Below are 25,971 nucleotides of genomic sequence, written 5' to 3' on the forward strand. Positions count from 1 at the left end.
TGTCACCTGGACGGTTTTCACCATGCCATTATGTCACTCTGTCTCCTGCTTTTTGCCTTGGGATGGCATTCCTGATCTTTTCCCATATCTGCATGGGGAAACCTTTGCCCTGCTTCCCTCCCTCCCCCGTTTGCTCCCAGATTTGTGTCCACATGTAATAGCTGAAGGACTGGAAGTGAAAACTTCCCGGCTTTTTTTTCACTTGTCCATCATCATCATGTGATGAAAATTCCCAGTCACCCCCAATGCCATTTTGTCGCATTTGAGTATCCCCCTCCAAGTCCGAAATCTTTTTAAAATTGCCATAATTGCATTATAACACAAAACTATAACAATACAAACAAGGGGATACAAAAAGGTGGGCTGTTTTATTGTGCCATAACCCCCCACACACACACAAACACACAGACTGTCCCCAATCTCACTAAAACCAAGTATGAAGTTGAATCATAAAGAAAAAAAAGAGAAAGAAGGAAAGGTGCCAACTAAACATGGCGGCAAGTGGGGGGGGTTGCTATTTTATTATATTTGAATTGCCTTGTGACATGATTGGCCATTTTTTTTAATGGTTGCAACGGTAGATGATGGAAGTTACACTTGGGGGGGGGGGAGCAATGGCTGGGAATACCTGACTGGGGATGGCCTGAGTTTTCCCATTTCCACATGGCCCAGTTGGATCCCACACAACTGCACATAACTTCATGGCAATATTGTGGCATCTGAGATGTAGTTATGACAGCCAAAATGGCATCCTAACTCCTATGAAAGACGTAACATCATTTAGGTTGCTCAGTAGATTTATTAGTCTGCTTCTTGTCCTCCATATATCAGATGAGGAAGGAGACAAGGGAAGCCATCAACTTCACCAATTTTGATGTCATCTATGTCAAGGAAGGGAGGAGGGCTGGACATGCCTAGACATTTGGGAGGGGCAAACAATGCTTCTATTGCTATGTAGACCAAAGTAGGGCATGATTCCTGTTGCACAGTAGCAGATCCACCAAAGGCCATGGAGTTTCACCAGTTGATTAATCTTTGTTCACTGAGAATGCAGCAAGTGATTTAAGTTTCCATGTTTCACTTTGCTTTTACATAGAAGCCATGTCCAAGAGCAGAATGTTAAAATATTGTTTTTATAGTATTCCTGGTCCTTTCCAGATTTAAAAGGAGTTCCAATACTATTTGTGTAGAGATGTGAATATTTCAGGCTATCACTTTCCTACATGTCACATCTTCATTTTTTATATATGACTCTTTTAAAAAGAGAATCCATCGACTATAGCAAGCAAAAATTGTTTCCATTGCAAATGACAGTAAACTACATGCCCCCTAATGATGTATCTATCCATCCACACATAAAACATGCTCTGACCTTGTAGAAATGTCACAAGTCACAAGAGGATTAGACCCATCTAAATCTGTATTGGATTGGTGTTGAAATATATTCTGTTTCAGCTGCTATCTCCTCTGCCATGCACCTACTGTATGATTAAGTTTCTTCTGAGTTTTCTGAATATGGAGCATCCATTTAACGGGCATACACATTAGAATACAAACTTTCAGACTTCTCTGCCACAAATCTCTTCCTCAACATGCCTGCTTGAGCCATGCAATAGATAACAGAGAAGGCAGAAACCTCAAGTGGGATAAAATTTTAATTACAAAGCAGCTGGCATAGGTGACCTTCCTATATAGGTTGCCACCTCTACTAAAGAAGAAAGAAGGAGAGCATGGCTGTTTTGCGTATGTTATTTCAGCCAGGGTGCAAACTCCAAATTATGCATAGCCTAACACTAAAGCTCTGCTGGGAAATATTTGGGGCTGGGAAATCATAATCCAGCCAGGTAGGTTAAAACTGTCCAGCTGGCAACTCTGATTCCTGCAAGCAGTAAGGTCCATTTCTGTTGCCAACCTGTAATGCATATTATTCTGTTCCTCCTTTATAAGACTGGCAATGCCATTCTCAGGAGCATCCCATCATTTTAAGTCCACTGGAAATCAGTGAAGGGTGGAGCTTTGCTTAGGATGACGATGAGTCTCTGGCAATGGCCCCTGACAGCATCCAAAGCTGCTGTTGGTTTTTCATTGAGAATATTACACTTATCAGCCCCATACTCATAAAAAGGCTCATGTTGATGAAGAACCTGAAATTGGTTCATGCCTGAGCATTCCTAATGGGGAAAATATCACGCTCATACATAGGAACAGACCAAAATTAAAGATATGGAATGTCCACGGATAGAAAACAAAGAAGTGATACAAGCTATGTAACATGCCAGCAACTTGCAGGGGTCTCTTGACTAATGATTTCTACATGCCCTGGAAATGAACTCTCTCATACATCTTGTAATGTTTCTAAAGAGGTGGCAGAATTCATCAGGAATCCATTTGGCTTTGCAGCTGACATTGATGCTCAGGGCGCATCCTGGGTCTAGGATGCTGCCCTGGAAGGTAATCACAGAACAACAGAAGCATCAGCCTTGTTGAAGTTGTGCCTCAAGGTGATTTATTTTAACCCTGGACCCAATCAACTGATAGTTCTCCTAATTCATTGTACAGCTGCCTGTTTAGCAAGTCAGCGAAGCTTTCAGCACACTGATGAGACAATATCAGCCTGGGATGGTTGATTACATTCGTAATGGTGTTTCTGGCATCTCACAACCAATTCATTTTAGGGGAGAGGTTTGGAATGAGGGGATAAATACCATAAAAACAATAGCAGCAAGAGCCCAGAGTCAGATCTTTTAAAGCATGCCATGACTGGTTTTTAAGGCTCCATAATACAGACAACATCACCTGTCATCACTGATGGGTTCATCTGTAAAATGAATGGCCGTCGTATCTTTTCTAGATCCATTCAAATCGTTGTTCTTGGTCACCTCACAGATGTGAAGGCCCTGGAATGTCCTGCTGTAGAGATTTGAAGCTGCAAAATGAAAAGTCAAAACCAGGCTATATGCCAGTTGATTCTGTGTAAACACGCCATGTAGTGTTCTTTGTGGTTGTGCCGGGCTCTGAGATATGAAGCTGTTATTTCCTTTTATGCAAGCAGCTGACATGTGCAATCTGTAACATCTACTAAAATTTTGGTAACAAGTTTGAAAAAGGAGGAGTTGGTTTTTATACTACCCAAAGGAGAATCAAAGTAGCTCATAATCGCCTTCCCTTCCTCTCCCCACAGCAAACACCCTGTGAAGTAGGCTGAGCTCTGACAGAACTGTTCTACAAGAACAGCTCTGAAAGAACAGTGACTGAGCCAAGGTTATCCAGATGGCTGCATGTGGAAGAGTGGGGAATCAAAAATGGAGAGGTCTCCTAGTCGGCCAAACTGATGAGCAAATTTAACACAGATATTTTTATGGCATTATCATGATACCTTCTGTGGCCTGTTTGTAAAAGGAGGATTTCTGAGCTGAAGTCCTCCCTGTTTCTTCTTTTGGGGGCTGAAATCCTGTTTAACATTCCTGGGGTTACCACATTCAGCATCTGTACAGCAAGGGCAGTCTAGATGCCCATGGACATCTAGATGGCTAGATTTCCAGGGACTACAATTCCCATGAGCATTCGCTGGCAGGGGCTCATGGGAATTGTGGTCCATGGACATCTGGAGTGCCGCAGTTCGACTACCCCTGTGCTACAGGATCAAGACTTGTGGCCTGGCCAAAGCAAATGACTCCACTAGGATGTACAAGTTCACTTCTTCCAATTACTGTATGATGATTTTTTGTCCTTTTGCCATAAAAAAGGGCGACTAGTGATGGGCAGGGAGGGATCTCAGAAGATAGAAGAGAAATGTTAGTATGCAATAGCCAACCAGCACCATTTTCCTCAGCACTGTCAAGCAACATAATCTGAAGGGTATTAAGCCTTTTATGCTGCAGGAACAAGTTTGTCCCCTGCTTTCTGGCACAAGTTTGTTTTTTTGTTGTTGTTTGATTTGTTTTTTTTAAGGCAACAATGGTATTTTCTGCCTAGGGATGTACATTTTTCATTTCCCTTCGGCTGCTGTGGCTGCCAATACAATACAACATGTTCATGGTTTCTCCATGGCAGATTTTCCAATATTTTCCCCGCCCTGGTCCCCACTCAGTTGTCTTCCCTCTAACAACCTGATGGGAGGGAGAAAGATGCATCCCTGTGTGTTGAATTCAAACCCATTAGTTTTGAACTTCAGTGACATCATTACTATTTGGGGGGCTAGTTGCTACAGGAAAAATGGTATGTTCCTCTAAATGTGTATATTCCAGGGTTCCCAATGGCACCATGGCACCCACAAATACCTTTCTTGGTCCCCACCAAGTTTTTAAAGAAAGTGGGTAGATCCAGGTAGCGCTGTTGTCCAGTAGGGCTTTTTATTAGCCACTGAAGGTAGGATAAACTATTCAGATTAAAATATCATTGTTTCAGGGACAGCGGTCTCTATACTGTTTTGTTTTATTCTCTCTCATCCCTCTTTCCCAGTGTATTCTTCGATTATGCCTCTTCTGCCGTGCACTTGGGCTTCCTTGGTGTATGTGGCTTTGCTTCCTGTAGCAGCCATTCTGTGGTTGTAGTAATGCCTGAATTACGCTAGGATGCCATGTAAAATTTCTCTCTTTCTCATTCCTTGTGATACATCAAACTATTTATTTTAATGCAATAAACATTTTATGCAATAGGCATGATTAACCCTCTTTAAATCAGTAGTTACAGTTGTTACACTGCCTTTGTATGCATAGCTGTTTCTGAACAATTGACATCAGCCAGCCCTTCTGAGACAAACAAAGGCATGGTCAGCCAACATCTGCTGCAATACCCGTGTTGTTGTTGTTGTTAGGTGCGAAGTTGTGTCCGACCCATCGTGACCCCATGGACAATGATCCTCCAGGCTTTCCTGTCCTCTGCCATTCCCCGGAGTCCATTTAAGCTCACACCGACTGCTTCAGTGACTCCATCCAGCCACTACCCTTACTCTTCTCAATGAGACACTTGCTGTTAACCCCTGTGGGAATGCCACATTTTGACCCATTATGCACAGGTCGGAACACCCGCACTGGCAGTGGCAAGGCTTTGGGGAAAATCCCCGAAAATGCACACCACTGCCGCCGGCGCGGGTGTGTCCCGGCACAGGCCCTCGGAAGACCGTGTTAACGAAATTAGGGTTCTTCCACAGTCCCAGGACTCCCGAAGGCACAGGCAAGGCCAAGCCACCCGAGCCCTGTGCATAATCGGAGGAGCCAGGCTTTCAGCTTTCAGCCTGGCTCCTTCCCTGACCTACAGTGCCCCTGCAGGGACGCCTCTCGCCTCTGCGGCTCCACAGCTCCGTGGAGCTGACAGGGGCGACCCCCCTGCCATCATGGGTGAGCAGCATGCTACTCCCCACCATCCTGCAGTGGGGGGGCCCTGCCCCCAATTTTCCCCCAGCCGCTGTCGCCACTTACCTGCACTCCCAGCACTCCCAGCACTCCCAGCCCCACGTTACCTGCGCGGGGACGTTGCACTGGGACAGTTGGTGGAGCTCTGCCTCCGTGCATATACGGGGGATGGCGGGGCTTTTTGCCCCACTACAATGGCACAGTGGCAGCGTGGAGTAGTTGCCGCTGTGCATAATGGGTTAAAGAAATGCTTTGTAATTTCTTGTATTAAAAATCTGAAAGCAGAATGCTATAATAGACCTTAAGAAACAAACATAAACTCATATCTTTATACAGACTCTACTTCAATTTACTTTTTAAATATTTCACTATTTGATCCATCATCATCATTTAATTTATATACCGGCCTTCCATGCGGCTCAATTTATCTTGATATATTTTATTATAAACCATATATTACCAAAATCTTTTATTTTTATTATCCTCTAATTTAATATTATTCTTATTCTTGATTTTCAGCTATATAGCAGTCATTTCTAAAGAATATTTTCAATTATATAAATTGGTAACATTTGAAACAAGAAAATCAGTTTTGATAATATGTTTATTTTTAATGACAAAAATCCTTCTTAACCACGAAATTCTTAACCTGCCCCATCTTTGTAAATCTTCATTAATGTTTGGAAAAACTTTTTATAATTATGTTTACTGATATTTTATCAGTTTGTCAGTAACATTCCATTATTTTTCTATCCCTTCTTCTTCTTTAGTTGCCATTAATAACATTATATTTTTATTTACTTTATCTCCAGAAAAGGTTCATTCCATTTATTTGTTCCATTGTATGTTTCAAAGAAACATTTAGTTTTATTACTGACATAATATCATAAATCACATAGCTTTTCATTCTATATTCTTCTTTATCCTTTTTTATTCCAGAGATCTTTATATCTTGTTTAATTGTTATAGCCAATGTTTCCATTGTGAAAATAAATATTTATTTATAAATAATAACAGTGATATTGTACAACCTTGTCACGTTCCTTTTGCTATTTCAGTTTTTCCCATTAAAGAACCATTTATTAAAATTCGAACTTTTTGATTTGTGTAAATATGTTGCATCTAGTTTAAACATTTTGTTTCTTATATTTCATAACACTTAAAAAATGACCAATGTATGTATGTAAATGGAAACTGAAACTGTTTTTTTTTAAAGAAACAAAAAATAATAATCTACATTTGGATTTTTTTGGGAAAACTCAGTGGAATAGATTTAGGATTAGTTTCATATGAAATAGCAGCTACTGAGCTTTATGATTTTCTGTAATATTTTTATTTTTGAAAATATTATTTATTGTTTTGTTTTATGTTGTTAACTGATTCAGGTACATTCTGCACAGTGACCCATTATGCATGGCAGCAGCCACGCCGGGCTACTGCCGGGTATTGCACTAGGGCAGGATGCCCTGGCGCTTCCCGTGTACTCATGGGGGAGGAATCCCCCAGAGTATATGAGCTGCCCCGGCATAGCGCAGGTGCACGCACACTCACAATGTTGGGACTGGAATCCCGACTCGCTGCCTGAAGGCAGCAACAGCAAAAAGGTGAGTGGGGAGGGAGTGGGGGGAATGGGGTCCCCACTGCACAATTGTGGGAAGCGGCATGCTACTCTCCCACCCAGGTGGGGGTGGGGGGACTCCCTGGTTGGCCCCGTGGAGCTGACAGGGGCATGCAGCGTCCTTCCAGGGACACCATAGGTTGAGGGAAGGGCCAGGCTAAAAGGCCCGGCTCTTTTCCTTATGCATGGGGCCGGCCTGACCCAGCCCCCACTGGCATCCACATCATTCCAGGGCCAGGGCTGGGATGGCGGCAGCAGGGTGCATAATTGGGGCTTCCCTGCTGCCATCATCCTGGATATCAGCCCCATTCATAATTGGTCAGTGTGGTATATAAATCTTTAAAATTAATAAATAAATAAATGGGGCTCTTCAAACATTAAAGAATCTCCAGAGAATACAAAACTTACTAGTTTTTACAGATCAATAACTGGATTTGAAACCATGAAAACAAAGAGTGTTTTTTAAAAAACATGCTCTGAAACAGAACCCAATACTCTGACTATTGTCATGATGCCACATAATAATTTATTATAAATGTATCTTCAGCAGGTTGCTTTGTTCAATAGTTTTGTATTGTTCTTGTGAGAGCATTAATCTGTGCCTGCAAAAATTATATCTTTCTTGTTATGCTGATTATTAACAGGTGGCATCTTTTTAAAAAAGAATGCCTATTAGAAAACTGGCCAAATTTCAGAGGATTATATTTCATCTTGGCAATGACAGCAAGCAAGTTCTAAAATGTGAAGCACCAGGAAATCATTTATATACATGAATAAGGACCACAGTGGGACTTAGTTACACTAGACCCAAGTGAAATCCTGGGGACCACTTTTGGATATGGTATTTTAATTAATAAAAAATCCAAATACCACAGGATCGTAATTGGGAAGTGTATAATAACATGCAGAGAGGAAGAAAAAACTAATTTTTGACGGGAATATCAAGGGAATGAAGGTATAATTGCTGGCAACCCCCTCTTATTGCAGACATTCTACTTCTCTCTGCAGCTGCCTGAATATAAAAGAGTTCATTACTTGAAAAGCTGTCAATTTTAACTTGTATCTATTAGGCCATGCCTAAAGGGAGAGCGAGTGAGATTCCTGCTATTTTGGATCACACAGATATTAACATTCTTCTTTTTATAGAGGCAGGTACACTTAAGATAGATAGGAGTTGACAATTCTACCAGAGTAGTAAGTGCTATATGTCAGATGCCAGAGATTTCATGCCTGACCTTCACACACGCCTAAAATGTGCCATGAATAGCAAAATAGAGCGGGCTGTCAGGATAGGCGGTATAGAAATTTAATAAAACACAATTTCAGCCTGGAACAAGAAAAAGAAACAATAAAAGGATGTACTATGACTATGCAGAGCTATAGCACAAGAAATATACATTGTGCTGCTCTAGCATAACATACCTCAACAAAGCTCTCAAGAGAAACAAAAGCAAATGATAAAGCAGATGCTCTATAAATTAGCAGACATATAAATTAGCAGACATTTCACTTATCATGAAAAGGCAAACTTTTCACTGATTACTGCAAATACAAATCTTCTACCAAATAGGTTTCCATGTTGTGCCATTTCTCTGACTGATTATGCACGGGCTGGAATGCCAATGGTGGTGGTGACAGGGCTTCGGGGAAAATCCCTAATTATGCATGATGTCGCCGCCATCTGAGGCTCAGCCCAACCCAGGACCTCAGAAAACCCAATTAAGGAAACATGGATTCTTCCATGGGCCTAGAACCGTCGCAGGCACAGGCAAGGGCTAGGCGGGCTAGCCCTGTGCATAATCGGAGGAGCTGGGTTTTCTGGCCAAACTTTCCTGCCAACCTATGGCATTCCTACAGGGACACCTCTTGCCCTTGCCAGCTCTGTGGTGGCTCTGCAGAGCTGACAGAGGCATCCACCCACCCCCACCAGGGTTGGAGAGTAGCATGCTGCTCCCCACCATTATGCAGTGGGGGGCCCCATGCCGCTGGTCCCTCCCGCGCTGCCACAGCAGCAGAACACTCCCGGCGCTTCTGGCCTCGCAGTGCATTGTGGGGCCATTGCATCAGCGCAGCCAGTATGTGTCGGGGAAGCCCCTCGCCCATGCATACTTTTTGCCCCACTGCAATGGAACAACAGCAGCCTGGTGTAGCTCCCACCATGCATAATGGGTCTCTGTAGAGTTTTCATGGCCATGGTGGATGCCCTGGCAGTCAAAATGGCAACATATCACAAATATATGTTCTTTTTATCGTTTCACACCCTGATTTCTGTAACGTATACCATTTTCTTTATGGCAAGGGTGAACAGGGTATCACCTGCACATAAGTAAGCTGCTAATATCACCCTCCCTGACTCATGCAACACTAAGCCATATGTCTGTAAGACCCTACCAATTAGCCAGTTGTTTGGAAGACAATGTGGAGAAGCTTTTTTGGGGTGCATAACACCACAATGTATCCTTGTCCTAAACAGTGGCCAGGAAGAATTGCAGATAATCTTTGGGTAGGAAGAGTTTGCCAGTGGTGCTCTTTGTGTGCTTGCTTTTAATTACCTGTGTACTGATCCTTCCTTTGTAGCTTCGAATGTCATGGCTCCTCCATGGTGTCTTGCTTGGAGATGTTTCTCTGGTCCTTGTCGAGAACAAAACTGGGAAGGAGCAGAGCAGGAAGCTCTGGCACTTTGGTAACAGAAAAGGAATGGGGGTCTGGCAGAAGATGGTCAGGCCTCTCTCTGACGTGTCAGACAGGTAGGAAATCTTATACTTCTTTTGCATTAGGCATTTCTCAGTTCAGTTCAGAGGTAACTTAACATTCTTGTCAGAAGAGCTCCCAGAGACTAAGAGTTCTTACCACCATTCGGCTCCCTGTGGCTCAGCTGTTTTTAATTAATTAAATTAAACTTTATTCTTAGAACCAAGCTTTTCTTGTGCGGTCCAGGGTGGATAACAAGAAGTCTCAAACAATCAGATACAACATAAACACGAGTTTTCCTTCAAACTCACTGTAGTCATCTCAGCTTCTCTTTCCACATGCATAGGTCTATTGTATACCATGGAGCTGGCTTCAGTCACGAGCAAAGAGGGCTTCCAGGAGCGATCTCATCAACGGGCTCTGAAAGGCAGCTATGCCAGTCTTCCAATAGCTCATTGACTAAGTTGCTGGGCGGAATCTGATCCCACCCAGCCTTCTGGAAACAATTGGACCCATGAGTCTCCTTGGGCAACCATAAATCAGTTCTCCACCTACACAGGGAGGGTGCACTGTATTGATCCAAGTCTTTAGGGCAAAGAGGGCAATCTGATTGCCTGTACCATATCAATATTTATCCCCATCCCAAAGATCAAATCCAGGGTGTGTCCTGCTTGATGTGCCAGTAACAAATTGGGAGGATTTCAGTATTGCCATAGCAGACACTAGGTTTGAAACCTGCAAAGAACAGGTTTTCTCTGCATGGATGTTGACATCCCCCAGAATTAACAGCCTGAGGAACTGCCAGGCCCACCCAATCGCCAGCATCAGGAAGTTCAGTGGGGCATCCGCTGAAGTGTTACACGGCTGGTACACCAAAGGGATGACCAAATTCTCCACTGCATCCCACATCAATACCTGGAATCTTTAGGACAGGTAGTGCCCTTAAGGTAAAAGATTTTGTGGATTTTGTTCCCTTAATATCCTTTCTGATCTCTCCACAAACTATAGAGACTGCTTTAAAAGTTCATGAAAGTTTGTGAGGGCAGGTCCACCAAGAACTTCAGTTTGCAAACCAGGAACAGAGCAAAATGCGTTGTGGTTCAGTTCATGCCCATTCCTAGAGTAGAACTGCTTCAAATGACTCCTTGTGGATCAGAATCAAGAGATAGCTATTGGAAACCAGTTGACAGGAATATGGGGCCTATCTCGTAGGGGCCCACAGGATGCAGTTCTCTCCCCCATGTTCTTTATGTTCTTTATCTCTATATAAAACCCTTAGGACAATTGATACATAGTCTGGGGGTTGTTATCAATATGCTGATGATACTCAGCTGTTTATATCCTTATCCAAATCACTTGATGATGCACTAGAGAGAGTAACTGAATAACTGCCTGGCCAAAATGGCTAACTGGCTAAAAGTGAAGAAACTGAAATGAAACCCTTAAAACACAGAGGTAATGCTGGCTGGCTGTTGAGGGACACAGTTCTGTCTACTTTTGATGGAGTTCAACTTATCCTTGCTGACTCAGTTGAAAGCCTTGTAGTCATATCGGAGCCAGCTTTCTTATTGGAGATGCATCTGTACAAAGAGATCAACTCAGCCTAGCCAATAAGATGGCCTTTCACCTTGATGTAGCTTACCTGGGCATCTGGATCCATGCCACAGCAACATTAAGACTAGACCAAAACAATACAGTGTATGTTTTCACCTCTCAGAATCCACTCAGAAATTCCAGCTGGTGCATAATATCACACCTTGACTATTAGCAGGAGTTAGATGGAGCATGCATATTATTCCCACTCTGTCCATGACCACCTCTCTCTCTCCCTCTCTCCCTCTCTCTGCTATACCATGAGAACGTTACTCATTTCAGTAGGGGCTTCTGCAGATGCCAACCTGCAAATGGGCAAAACCAACACCAGCCCATACATGTGCTTTCCTGTTGTGGCTCTCTCCTCGTGGAATGGCTTGCCTGAGGAGGTCAGGAATGTTCCTACTCTCCTGACTTTCTGCAAACTATGCAAAACTGAACTATTCAAGAGGGCTTTTCTGCACCAGTTAATAGGGTTGCATTTTACAAAATGGTTCACAAACTTACATCGAGAAATGATTGAAAATGTGGTCTGTACAGCTGCATATAGCTTATTGTAAGTAGGATCTTATTATGCAATTTCTGTCCCACTTAATGTGTCAAGTTAATACTTATGCTCTGCTTCAGTTCTTTCTGGTGGTTCGAGATTTCTAAAATCCTAATGCATAGGTTATTGAAATGTCCCACTGTGCCGATTGTATTGGCTCACTGTGGGCAATCCACCTTGAACACCTCAGAGAAAGACAAACTATAAATAATGTAAATAAAAAAATAAGACATTAGATTAAAAGGCACATTTACTGTTCACCTTATGAGACTTCAGTAATTCTTTGTGCAATTTATTATGAACTCTTTCTCTTCAAGAACTCTTTGTGCAACGCAGTGCCCCAGGAATAATGAGTTTCATTAGACAAATTATCTTGTTTCCTGAGATACTATGTAGAAATATATTTTATCTTGCTGACTCTTGAAAGGGCACAAAGGCTGTTAATACAAAAGGAACAGCACCAATTCTGGATACACAATTAATATAGAAGATTAAAATATCAACATTTGTCTTAGTTTGCCACTCCTTTCCACTCTCTGTCCCTTCTATAATAAGGCCTAATTGTTTTATTCCATTGAGCTATATTTCATTTATATATGCTTTTCTTTGAAGACTTTTTCAATTTTGCTAACACTTTTTAGGACTTACAGTTTATGTATGTGTTGCCAAGGTAATTTCTCTCTTAAGCTATATTCATACTTCTCTCTTTGTGGCATTTCCTCGTGAGGCCCTGTTCTAACATTTAGATTTGAGTCTAGTAGCACCAGGCAGACCAACAAGATTTCTGGGGGATGAGTTTTCACTCTTGAAATATTAAACCCAAAACATCTTGTGGGTCTTTTTAAGGATTCAAGGCTAGCTGTTCTGTTGTACACAAACATGGCTACCCTCTGAAATAGTTCTGACATTGACATTCTCCATAAGATTTTATTGATTTCATTGTATGTCCAAATGGTTATCCTTGAATATGTTTGACAATTACATGAGTACATTACGCCTTCAGTTTCCCTAAGAAATCAAATCCCCTGGTAGTCCCAATTCAGTCACATGAAGATGTTCTGGGGCTGAGGCAATAGTGTAATTGTTTTATCAGGATGATAATGGAGGTAATAAGGGGAAAGTAAGAGTAACATGAAATGGACCCAAGCTAGTGGAATCTAATGCATTTAAACTTCAGTCCCCGCCGTTCACTCACTAGGGCTGCCATTGCTCGTCGTCATCACTCTCACTAGCCAGCCACTCATCAGCCTTTCCTCTGCCTGCCCTCCTGGCAGACATGGGGGTGTGCAGCAGCAAACTTTGCTTTTCCTTCCCAGCCAACCTGCCTGCAGAGGAAAGTTAGCAGTGGTGGGGCTGGTGTCAGTGGACGTGGCAGCAGAAGAGTTAGCAAGAGTGCCTTTCCTCCCCCAACCACCTGCTGTGCTGCCACTAGTGGCAGATAGGTATAGTGGGCACTGGATGACTCCTCCTTCCCTATCCACATCAAAGAGGCAGTAGTAGTGGCACTAGCAGTGGAAGGAGGGCTTGGCAGTTCCCACTTCTCCCTCTGCCTGCCTAGGAGAAGCAGCAAAGCTGATGCTAGCAGCAGGATCTCTAGCAGTTCTATTTAGCTGGCTCCTCCCATCCTGCCCTTCCCATTCACAGTGAGTTCTTCTGTTTGGGGGGGGGGATTTAAAATCTCCCCTTCATTTTTTAAAAATGTTCAGATTTTAATGAAAACCTGGGTGTCTCCAGGTTTGTAAGAATATCTCCCTTTTCTCTACATGGTCCCAATCTATGTATTTGAGGATCCACAGCTGAGGATTAGCGTGTGCTTAGATGAGACTTTAAACATGAGTTTAACATGTGGCTGTACTCACGTATAAAATAATGAATCGGAATGGGTTCTTGAGCTCAGGTGCAGTGGCAGGGGAGGTTTTGTAATTCCTTCTCTTTGACTGAGCATACTTACCAGAGAAAAAGACTTGGGAGGTGGAGGTGGGGTGTAGCTGTTTGTCTTAATGCCAGTTCTATGTAATGGCATAGGAGACACATAGAACCAGCACTAAAACAAAAATCCCATACTCTGGGCCCGTTTCTGCTTGCTAAAGTGCACTGCGTAGAATAACAAAGCTGCTCCTGCTGTACCTGCACGTGGGGGCCCATTTACACACACGCACATCAACCCCAATGCCTTCTGTAGGATATTCTTCATATCCTCTTGAATAATGAACACTGCTGATCATGCATGAGTCAACAAATACCACCCATCAGTTTTACATTATCAGGTAACAGAGTAATTACCTAATACTGCATCTTACAGTCCTAACATTCTAACCTTTTTCTTTCGTGTAGTAAACAGTCTTTCTGACTATTTCCTCTCTCATGTTCCTGTACTTCAGGCTGCTAAATCCATTCACATCTTCAGTTCACTTGCTCTTCTCTTCATCAGAGGAGATGTGTATTTAGTATAGTTAGAACAGGAATTTCCTGATAGTTTTCAAATAATCTCCTCCAGGATCTTGATTGGCTCAGTTAGAGACTTGCTGCTCTATGAGCATATTTATTTATGTTCATGTTCATGTTCATGTTCATGTTCATGTTCATGTTCATATTTATATTTATATACCACCCTCCCCCAAGGCTCAGGGCAGTTTACAGGGAACAGGAAACAGATACAGATAACATGAGGTTAGTGGCAGTCGTAATAGGAAGGGGGGGGGGCTGAGGGCCAATTGGAAGCAATTGTCCGGGTCGACCTCAAGCTAATGCCTGGTGGAGAAGCTCCCTTTTGCAGGCCCTGCGGAACTGTTTGTGTTCCGTCAGGGCCCTGATCCTCCCTTCCCTGCTTGCTTCTAGAACACAACAGACAGAACAGTGAGACTATTAAGCCTCTCCTTTTTCTGTACAATACAAAGTTTTCTTCTTAATAAAGCTATTTCATTCTTTTAAGCAGCTTAGTGCTCCGCTCTCGTTGCATATTAAAATCTGGCCAACAATTATTGTTGATTCCCTTCTCCTGCTGCAGACACCCAGTTTGCACCACCACCATCCACATAGGCACACAATTCCTCCTGCTTAACTGACCTGAAGGGATTGAGTTCAGGAGGGAAAGAACAGTGCAGCAAGGGAGATAATGCAGGAAATTCACCTTCCTCTGACATGAGCACAGTTCTGCTGCTTAAAAATCCCTGCCATGGTCTCTGCATTCTATTTATCTGGAAATCTTCAAACACACTATTGGAATCAAGCAGGTTCTTTCTTTCTACATAGAGGCACTCCCTATGTGCAAGCAGTTTAAAGGTAAATTGATCCTCATAAATACAGATTCTGATGGCATAAAACTGACTGAAGGTACAGTAGCAATATCAGCAGTCTCCTTATCACAGGAAGAAACAGTGTATGTGCAAAATGGATGGACTTCCTTTTGTTTATTTACCACATCACTGACAACAGCCCAGTTGGAATTAATTCCATCATGTGCCGGCACATCACTTATATTCAGTTACTTCTATTCCTGGTGAGCATTAGTGCAGGAGCAGCTTTTTTATCTGGCCCTACATTTTGCTTTGAAGTGAGGAGAAATAAAAGTCATTGTTTAATGCTTCCCATTAATAGCCTAGCGTAGCATGAAACTAGCAAGAGCTGGGGCATATCGCCACTCATTACCCTTAAGGCAAATGGAATTCAAATGGAATCATTTCCTATGGATGGAATTAAAGAAAGCCTATAAAAATGAGATGTTCTGAACCACACAATTCCCATATGGTTAGTCTGTTGCAAACACATAATTTTTATTGCAAGTGTTGCTAAGACGATGGCAGTGCTGTGGTTGTGAGGATCAATGTACAAGATTTCAGGGTGTTTGGCCTTCACTGCATTGAAAAAGATGTTGGTGTTTGACCTATTGGGTAGGAGGAAGACAAGGAGGTGGGGGGGGGGGTTGATTTATTAATTATAAAATTCCCACATATTGATATTTGATTAATCTTTGCCTCTGGATTTTTTTTAGAAAACCTGTTCATGTGCTTTATTAAGTAGAGGCAAGCTGATGATAAGAAACAGGCTGAGGAAAGGGTAGAGTAAGAAAATGCAAGAGATTGGGGAAACAATGCCAAGAATAAGTCTAAAGGAGGGCAGAGAATACAGGAGAATTTGTTTACTTAAAATAATGAGACATACCTTTTTCTCTCACAGTGATTTTCAAGACAGCTTGTATCAGATTCAAAGGTAGTAGTGGTGGGAGACTGGCTGGACAGACAGAGAAATAAGTTCTGAAGTAAAAAGATCAGACTCTGTCTCTGCCTGCCATGTTCTGGTACATGTATCAATTCTGTACATTTTATATATGTTTCCTTTGCTTCACATTTTGCACTGCTAATAGTAGACAGCAGAAATAGGCTGTGCAATGCCTGAAATCCTGTCCAGAGGAAATTTTATTCACTGATTTACAGGACTTCATCAATGATTGCCCATCTACAGCCACTGTCATTGCCTATCATTGCAGCCACTACAACAACAAATTATTTTTTAATATTGGCATTAATTGATATATGGGGGAAATTACACTGTTGTAAAAATCAATATGAATGACTACTCAGCAAATTGGTGTTCCAGCTCTCAGTTAATTTATCTATATGCTAGAGACAAGGAATCCCATATTCAGGAATACAATGGGCACTAGAGCTTGGTGGTGGGAAGAGGAAGGGGAGGAATTGTCCAGTCTGTAAGGGCATGGGGTTGAATGTGTGTCTTGCGTGGGAGGTTGTGGTGGCATGGTGGCAAATGAGGGCATGGGTGTGGAGATATGGGTGTCAAGAGCCTGTGGTATGGACTGTTCATTGAGTATGGGAGAGGACTGACCATTGGGAATTGTGGCATAGTGGTTACAGATGAGCTTTCCAGAGCCATGTCCTCAGATATGTGAAGGGAAAATCAGACTGGAGATTCTTCTTAGGGGGAGATTACATGGCAACCAATTCCTCCCAGTTCTGCATCATTTCCCTTCTTGTGTGAATTAGGCTACAGACACCGAAATGTCCTCCTGCCCTAATACACATGGAGTAGTTACAGTACACAGGTGTCCACCCTGCTCCTTCTGTCTCCAGTTTTTCTGTCTCCACTGTTAATAAAATGTTATGTGCCCACATGCTTCTTTCATGGTTGCTCCTTAGAAGAAGAACTGTATTTTTGTACCCTGGTGTTTACTACCCAAAGAAGTCTCAAAGCAGTTTACTTTTCCCATTGTCTCCCCACAATAGAAAACCCACAACATACAACCTGTGAGGGATGTGCACTTTCCAGATTCACAGGACTGATGCTGGATTCAAATGAGTAGCTGTGTTGGTCTGAAGTAGCACAATAAAATCAGAGTCCAGTAGAATCTTTAAGACCAGCAAAGATTTATTCAAGGCGTGAGCTTTCGCATGCAATATGTGACGAAGAGTGCTTGCACGCGAAAGCTCAGGCCAGGATTGATGCTGGTCTGTCTGTCTGTGCCCCAAAATACAAACAGTTGCTGGTAAGGGCTGGCCATAGCCCATAGCCCAGGAGAGACACACCTGCACCACTCCCTTCCAACTGCAGCCTGCAAGCCTCTACTGCTCATCTCTAGATTATAATGATCAGCTCTGCAGGCAAAAATGGCTCCTTTGAAGGCTGGACTCTGAGGCATTGTACAATTTTGAAGTCCCACCTCCAAACCTCCAGGCATATTTCCAACCCAGGGGTAGCCAACCTCCGGGTGGGGCCTGGAGAGCTCCTGGAGTTACAGCTCATCTGCAGAGTATAAAGATCAGCTCCCCAGGCAGAAAAGTACTTTGGACAGGGTTGTTGTGGAGAAAAAAACATGTAAGGCCTCCCACACAGGTTGTTGTGGAGTTGAAAGACTTGAGGCCTATTGCATAGGGTTGTTTTGCAGATGAAACAGGAGACAAAAGAACCTCCACAACAGCATCCAGTTTTCTCTGCAGAATAACTGTGTAGTAGGCCTCAATTTGCAAAGAATTGTGAAGAAGAAATACACATGGCTTGGCTGAGTCAAACCCCTGGCCAGAGCATTATTTTAAGTGAGAAGGGGCTTTTCTGTAGCCTCCCTGTCAGCCAACTGCTTGGCAGAAGGGGAAAGCTCCCCCCCCTCCAAAGGAATGCCCACACCCATGCCCTCAGACTCCCCTGCGTTGCTCTCGGAAATACCTCCCTCCCCTCAGTCAGGGGCTTTCAAATGTTCCTTCCCACCAAGCCTGAAGGGAGGGGGTAGGGAGAGCACTCAGCAGCCTCCTGCCAGCTCTGTCAGTGTTCCGAGGCAAAGTGAGAGAAGTTACAGTTGGACATGACAGTTAGGGCAGCCTTGGAGTGAAAAGGGCTGGCACAGCCTGTCCAAGCCTCTGTTCTCATCCCCCTTGGCAGCCCTACTGACCTCATAGAATCATAGAGTTGGAAGGGGCCATACAGGCCATCTAGTCCAACCCCCTGCTCAATGCAGGATCAGCCCAAACCTCCTTCTTCTCCCTGCGGTGGTCAGGGGCAGACTGGCAGTGATGTCTCCAGATTGCCCCTGGTTGGGCTGGGCTGTGCTGTGCTGTGCTGGGCTGGGCTGGGCTGGGCTGGGCTGGGTGGGCGGGCACTGTTGGAACTTTGGCCAAATGATTAGGCCCAAGTCCTTAGTGGGTGTGACCTGTCTGAAGCAGGGCCCAATCGGGATGCACTTTGTGCATCCCGATTGGGCCCTGCCTCTGACAGGCCCTGCCTACTCCCCGCGCACTTAGCCCTTAGCGAATTCTTATAAACAGCTCCCGCTGTTACAGATATCCCAGATTGATTCCTCATTTTATATGGAAATTTAAGACATGAGCTATTTTCCAAATTAACTTAAATCAGTCAAATTCTGCCAGGGTGGGGTACATAGTATTGTAGTTATAAGCAGCTGTATAATTAGTCCTAAATCATTATTTTCCATTATATATTCCCATATGTTGGTTGAGAGATCTGGGATCTCTGCGTATGCCGCACTCATATGATGGAAGAAAGGCAAGATATACCATATTTGACGGCGTATAAGACGACTTCCCCCCCCCTGAAAAACATGCCTCCAAGTGGGGGGGTCGTACTATACGCCGGGTGCACTTCAGTTGGGATAGCTATAGCTGCCCATAGTGTCCTCCCGATGCTCGCCCGGTGCACATAGTTTAAGGTGACCAGAATTAAGGGATGCTGAGGCGGTGGCGGCCCCCCCCCCCGACTGGGCTCACCAACTCTGCTGCTGTCTTGTGAACTCCTCCCGGCTCGGAACTCACGGCAGCGATGGGCCCTCCCTCCCACAAAATACTCTGAAGAGGGAGAGGGAGAGAGAGAGAGCTCCCGAAGGGCCAGCCGGGTGAGCCAGTGGTGAAGGAGTGGAGAGGGAGGAGGATGCTGGGGGGGAGGTGCCCTCCCTTTCCCTTTTGCGGTTTCTGGTGTTTTGAAGCTGCCCCCATTCAGGAAGAGAGCACACACGGCCTGAAAGCTTGGCGTGCAGGGAATGCTACTCCTTGCTCTGCCCTCCGCTCACTTGCTTGCTCCCTCTTTGTTTGCACTTAAATAAGCAGAGGAAGCTGTTTCAGTTCAATGCACAGAGGCACCGCCTCTGAGTGAGTGAGTGAGAGAGAGAGAAGAGAGAGTTACCCCTTTTTGGGGGGAAGGGAGGTTATCACTAATCCGAGCATAGTTTCTTGCTTTCTTTTCTTTCTTTATGGCTCTCTCTCTTTCTCCCTCTCCCCCCCCCCCTTTCTGATGCTCTTTTACGTTTTATTTGGTGTGTGGAAGAGGGGGTAGTCTTATACGTCAAGTATATAACAAACTATATTTTGAGTGGAAATGTTGGGGGGTGGTCTTATACCCCCAGTCGTCTTATACGCCGGCAAATACGGTAAATAAGATAAATAAATAACTTTGAGATCCTAAGGTAGATATCTTCATTAAGAAGACCAAGACTAATCTCCCCAAATTTCTGACTAAACAAGGAACACACCAAAATACACATATAAAGTCTGAGCCAAGAAATTACACAGAAAGACACTTCCAATGTAAGTCTAACATTGGGTTATAAGTGCACTGTGATCAGTGAGGGGTACCATTGGTACTGAATTTTACAACATTTTTTCATGTAGATTGGAAGTTATTAACCTAGAAGGTACATTAATCCAAATCCAATTCCCCTCCTCAATCAAAGCATTAACTTTTTAATTCATCTCCCATTTTATCACACACCAGGAAAAGATTAATCTCAGTTCAACAACCATAAATATATTTTTTCTAAGGGACCTTTAGCATTAGTACTTGTTTTTTTAAAGGCGGAAGCTGAGGTGCTCAGGATGTTGGATTTCTTACTCCTTATCACCTTCATTTGGGTCTCTGTGCCTGCACAAAATATACAAAGCCTTGGCAAGGTTTGATTACCTTTAACAGCTGAATGACGGTTATCAGTTCTCTAGAAGTTTATCTCAATGCAGATATACAGTAATGGTATTACTCTCTCCCATCCCTCATCTGTAAAATGGAATTGTGGTTTTCTTCATTGTAGTTTATGTGCAAAAGCACTTTGTCATGGAAAAACGTGGGATTCTGCTTATGGAGGAAAAATTGTTGAAATTCAGATCAGATCTAAAATGTAAAATATTCAGGCCTCCTGTGTCCAAAGCTCTGTTTCCAGATTGTTTCCTTTCTCCCCTTGCTCATGCTGTATGACATGTTTTCACTAGCTGCTTTTCACTTTCCATAGCCATCCCCCTACTTAATTTACATTATCCATGGATTTGCCACCCCATCTTTTGGCTTGTTATATCTCTTCCCATGACCTTTGTTTCTCCAAGTTCCAACATTACCCCATTATTTAACATGAGAACCCCTGCTTCCTTAAGGCCCATTATGCATGGCCGCCGAAAAGGCGATTTCGGGTCACATGGAAAATGCGGAGGGGGAAGACTCGAAGCAAACCAGTTATGCACGGGACGGGGCGCGACGGCGGCAAAACCCAGAGCGGCGGGTGTCAAGGCATCGATGCGGAGCCAAGGGGAAGTGAGGCGAGCGCGCCGCTGCATTGGCGAGTGTCGGAGGCCAGGAAGGGCGGAAGCAGCCTGCGCAGGCGTAGCCCTGCCGGGTTTGTCAGGCACGGAGGGGGAGGGAGCATGTTTCCCCTTCCCCTTAGTTTACTCCCAGTTCGCCTCTCCCCTTCTTTGCTGCCCCGGTTCCTCTGCCCCATAGGTTTCCCCTTTATATTGTTTCCCCTACTTTAAGCTTTGTATTGTATATTTGTGCTTTGTTCATTCACACTGTTTTATAAAGTTTTTGTATTTTCTTAGAGACCTCACCTCCTTTTTTGTTTGTGGTTGAGGTGTGTGTTTGGGAATGGGTGGGAGGTGGGTGGCCGGCCTCTCTGCCGTCCTTAACCACAGTGATCCCCTCGCCCCCCTCCACTGTGAGCTCTCTGGCCGCCTTTCCGTCAGTGTTCCTTTGGGTTCCCCCCGGCCTGCGCTGCCGTTCGTTCCGGCAGCCGCTTGAGCGGTCGCACCGCCTCCGACCCTCCGGCCTCCCCGATTATGCACGCGGTCAATTCGGCACCGCCTCCGGTTGCGCCCTGGTCGCCCGGGAAGCTGCGCTTTCTTCCGCGTTCCACTAACGCGACTTTTTCGGCGGCGTACACCAAATCTGCGGCCGGTTGCAGCTGACTCCATGCGTTATCGGTGATTTTAGTTGCCGCCATTCCACCCCGAATGCTCGCTAAAACCCCCGTGCATAATGGGTCTAAGAGATTCCATCTCTCTCCTTTGTTGTCCCCATATCTACAATTCTCTCCTTAAACATCTTCTTTGCATCAAAACTTGATCTTCCCCCTTTGGCTTATCTACTTAGTCGTCATTCCAAATTAGGTAAGGTTGGTATAGAAATTGAATAAATAAATAGTGATAATTGCATCAGTCTTCTCTTTCTCGTTTGTTTTCCCTTTGGTGTGTTTTAGATTGGATGCTTCTCTGTGGAGCTGTTTTGCCAGTAAGGCAAATGACACAGTAATGTAAATTAGATGTATTATATTAAATACTAGATTAATAGCCCGTTGTAGTCTGAAATACAACGGGCGCTAGCATTGGGGGAGGTCAGAGAAATGAGTGAGAGAAAGGAAAGTAGATAAAAAGGAAGCAAGAATGGGAGGAAAAAGGAGAAAGACAGGAGTGAGAGTGAAATATGGGGAGAAAGAGAGGGGGAGAAAGGCAGGGAGAGAATGACATGGAAAGAGAGAAATGGAGAGAGAGAGAGAGAGAGTGCAATGCCCCCCCACCCCCAGTGACCGAAGCAGGGGCAGGGAGAGTTGGAGAGGAGGTGGCATGTTTTCTTTGAGCAGGGGTGAGGGTTGGCATTTGTTGGAGGGAGGGTAGTCCCTGCAGGCAGTCCCTAGTGGCATGAGAAGGCGTGGCTCGCCATCTCCAAGCCTCCCTTCCCTGCATGACTTGCCCTCTCCATAGGCTGCTTGTCTCTGAGCAAAGTGTAAGCAAATTTCTCCTCCCATGTCTGGTGGTCTGTCTGTGTACCTGTCTTGTCCTGTGTGAGGTTTGTGTCTTTCTCTCTCTGTTGAGGTCAGCTGTGGCTCTGTAGCTGGGTGAAAATCCCTGTCTCCCGGCAGCCCTCTCTTTCTCCTGCCCCCACCAGTAAGCCCAGCGAGTTCTGCAGTTGGTGTAAATATCTCCTGCTCTCTCGCTTTCTGTGTGCAGCTCAGCCTTGTGCCTCTGAAGCAGGGTGAGTGTGTCATGCTGTGGTTCTCTGGGTACGGATCTCTGCCTCGAGGGGGGGGGATTCTGGCAGCCCTGCCTGCCTGGGTAGTCGGACAGCAGGGGCTGGGCGCGGCTTTCCAGGAGAGTATCCCCCCCCCCGTCTCCTGGGTCTGACAGGCCATCCTCGTCAGGCATGGGGCCACGTGCTCTCTGTCGCTACGCACCTCAGGCTGGAGCCTCTGAAGCAGGGGAAATGAATGGGCGTGAAAAGGGCCCCCCCTCGGCACCGAGCATGCCCAGCGGGCTAGGGAGGGGGCGGGTGTGCTCTCACGCCTCCCAATTGGCCCCTTCAAGTTTTTATCCCGGACTCGCCCCGCCCCTTTCTCCTCCCACCTACCCCTTACTCTTTTATTCTTACTGCTCCCGCAGTGCGGTTTACAGATAGGTTAACTGATGCTACTGATATCTTAAGTATAGGCTTCACTACATTTTCAACCCATAAATATTTGCGGGTTGAAAAGTTCCACAAAATCTCCTTTACTTGTTCTTTTGCATGTTTTGCTTCAACTTCCACATTAAAAAAAACAGAATTTGCTTTGTTCTGAAGTGTTTCCAGATAATCATGGATCACATACACAAAACGTAATATGATGATGTCTCGGAGATCTTAATAGACCAGACACTGAACATGAGTCAGCAGTGTGACTCAGTAGCTAGAAAGGCAAATGGGATTTGGGGTTGTATTAAAAGAAGTATAGTGTCCAGATCATGCAAGGTGATGTTACCACTTTACTCTGCTCTGGTAAGGCCTCACTTGGAGTTCTGTGTTCAGATTGGGGCGCCTCAACTGAAGAAAGATGTAGTGAAATTGGAGCATATCCAGAGAAGGACGATGAAGATGGTGAGGGGTTTGGAGACCAAGTATATGAGGAAGGGTTGAGGGAGCTTGGTCCATCTCAGCCTGGAGAGATGATGACTAAGAGGTGATATGATAACCATCTTCAAATACATGAGGGACTGTCATATAAAAGATGGAGTAGAATTGTTTTCTGTTGCCCCAGAGGGTCAGAACAGAACCAGTGGGTTAAAATTAACTCAAAAGCATTTTCAGCTAAACATCCGTAAGAAGACCCTGACAGTTAGAGCGGTTCCTCAGTGGAACAGTCTTCCTTAAGAAGTGGTGAATTCTCCTTCTTTGAAAGTGTTTAAGTAGAGACTAGATAGTCATCTGACAGAAATGCTGATTTTATGAACTTAGGCAGATTGTGAGTGGGTGGGCAAGAAAGGATGTGCCAGTGTTGTCTCTTATGGCCCTTCCTTGCGTACCCAGGGAATTGCTAATTGCTACTGTGGGTAGATTAATTTTCTCCAGGCCAGGCTGGATTCTGGAAACTTTTGGTGGAGGTATTACTTGGTCATGAAATTGGAGTCACTGTGGGTAGGCAGGTAGTTGTGGTTTCCAGCATTGTGCAGGGGGTTGGACTATATGACCCTGGAGGAATCTTCCAAGTCTATGATTCTATAATCACACAGTCAGTGAGATCTTACTTCATGTGAGATCTTACTTTGGTGAGATCTTTCTTTGGGCTGATCCTGCGTTGAGCAGGGGGTTGGACTAGATGGCCTGTATTGCCCCTTCCAACTCTATGATTCTATGATAACATAAGAATGTGAATAAAAAAGTGAATACAATACTTCATGTTCTCACTCTGAGGTGCTGAATGTTTTCACCTAATCATAGCCCACTTATTGAAAAAAGCAGGAATGTGGGCAAGGGGCCACTCTACATTTCACATAATTCTTGATGCAAAATTTCTCTGCATCATAAAGATTTTGGAATACGTCAGGTTCCTGTAACACAACAACTTGACTTGGTATCTTTGGTCACTGTTTTCCATCTAGTGAGGCATGTATATGTCACTTTTCATTTGTGTGCATTGCACCTTAAAAGCAATAGGAAATTTAAGCTAGCTACAGCAGGAGCTCATAAACTCCAGGAGGAGGCTGGGGCCATGTTAAGAATAATCACACAAGATGGTAGGAGATCTTGTCATTCAAGGAAATACCATTTTAAAGTTGGAGGACAGTGAGCACTTTATCTCTGTAAGTCTCTACCTTGTGCTCAATTATCTCACTCTGAGTGTATGTGAGTGATTCTCATGTTTTCCTTTTGATAGCCATCCTTGACTTTAATGGATTTTCGATTGTAATGCTTATGGAACCATTCATGGTTTGGAGCTTGAGGAAAGCTGTGATTCTGACTGATGTCCCTGCAAACCAGCATTAAAGGCTCAGTAGACATCCTAATCCTTAGGTCCTAGAGTGTTATTAAAAGGAAAGCACTGAAAAAGAATAAATACAAAACCACAAACTGAGCTCTCCACCCTAGGGTGGAAAGTTCCCTGCTGATCCACAGTGTATATGTGAAATGAGTCCAGGTCCAGTATCCATTCTGAGTGCAGGAACTTGGAAGCACACTGACATGCTCCATCATGGTTGAAAGGATATGCTTCTCTTTAAACAATGCATTCACATTTATTGTACATATGACAGGGATGACCTATCACGCTGCTAGCCAAACGCTTGCTACTTCTAGTGTGATATTTTAATTGAGTCATTTTCAGTTTGTTTTGCTCATTAACAATTGGATTAATTTTTATATTATAGGCATCAGACAGAGATAAAATACACTCAGACTCGGATGCACTGGGGGGGGGGGGAAAGGTGAACAAGATGCAATTTAATAGAGATAAATGTGAGCTTTTGCATCTGTGTAGTAAAAATGTTATGCACATATACCAGATGGGCATATTCTTTTAGGCAGCAGCATGTGTAAATAGGATCTTGAGAGTTCAGTGGACTGTAAATTGTGTATGACTAATCAGTGTGATGCAGCAGTAAAGAAGGCAAATTCAAACTTTGGGTCCCTTAACATATTCATAGTGTCTACAACATGAGGTGTGATAGTACCACTGTATACTGCATTGGTCAGACCCTATTTGAAGTATTATGCCCAGTTCTGGAGGCCTTTTTATAGGAAGGACATAGAAACTTTAGAGTGGGTGCAGCAGAAAACAACAAGAATGATTAGGGGTTTGGTAACGAAGCCTTACAAAGAAAGGCTTACAGGGGTTCTCCAACTTGGGGAAGAGGAGCCTGACTGCTCTTTTAAAGTATTTGAATGGCTGCCATTTAGAGTAGTTAGGGCTCTATTTCAATTGGTAGTGAAGGATAGAACTTGTAATAATAGGTTTAAATTGCAGGTGGGGAGATATCAGTGAAATTATTAAAACCTTTTGGGCAGTAAGGGAAATTCTGCATTTCTTTGCAAGGAATACTATATAGACCATCCTTTTTACATGAAGAGGAGATGGTTCAATGCTCACCTTTTCCTCTGTTTAGGATTATTGCAGAGAGGGGAATTTGTAGGACATTTTAGAGAACATT

The 25,971-nt window shown here is 44.0% G+C and overlaps 1 protein-coding gene across 1 annotated transcript in view; it reads left to right on the plus strand.

Moving 5' to 3' along the window:
* ALK (ALK receptor tyrosine kinase) overlaps positions 1-25,971 on the plus strand; it is an 816,801-nt gene that overhangs the window by 676,573 nt on the left and 114,257 nt on the right. Inside the window, exon 9 of the mRNA XM_077341212.1 lies at positions 9,550-9,719. Coding sequence (XP_077197327.1) covers positions 9,550-9,719 — 170 coding nt within the window. The remainder of the gene's footprint in view (positions 1-9,549; positions 9,720-25,971) is intronic.

Source organism: Paroedura picta, chromosome 1 (genome assembly GCF_049243985.1).
Source record: "Paroedura picta isolate Pp20150507F chromosome 1, Ppicta_v3.0, whole genome shotgun sequence".
Taxonomy (NCBI): domain Eukaryota; kingdom Metazoa; phylum Chordata; class Lepidosauria; order Squamata; family Gekkonidae; genus Paroedura; species Paroedura picta.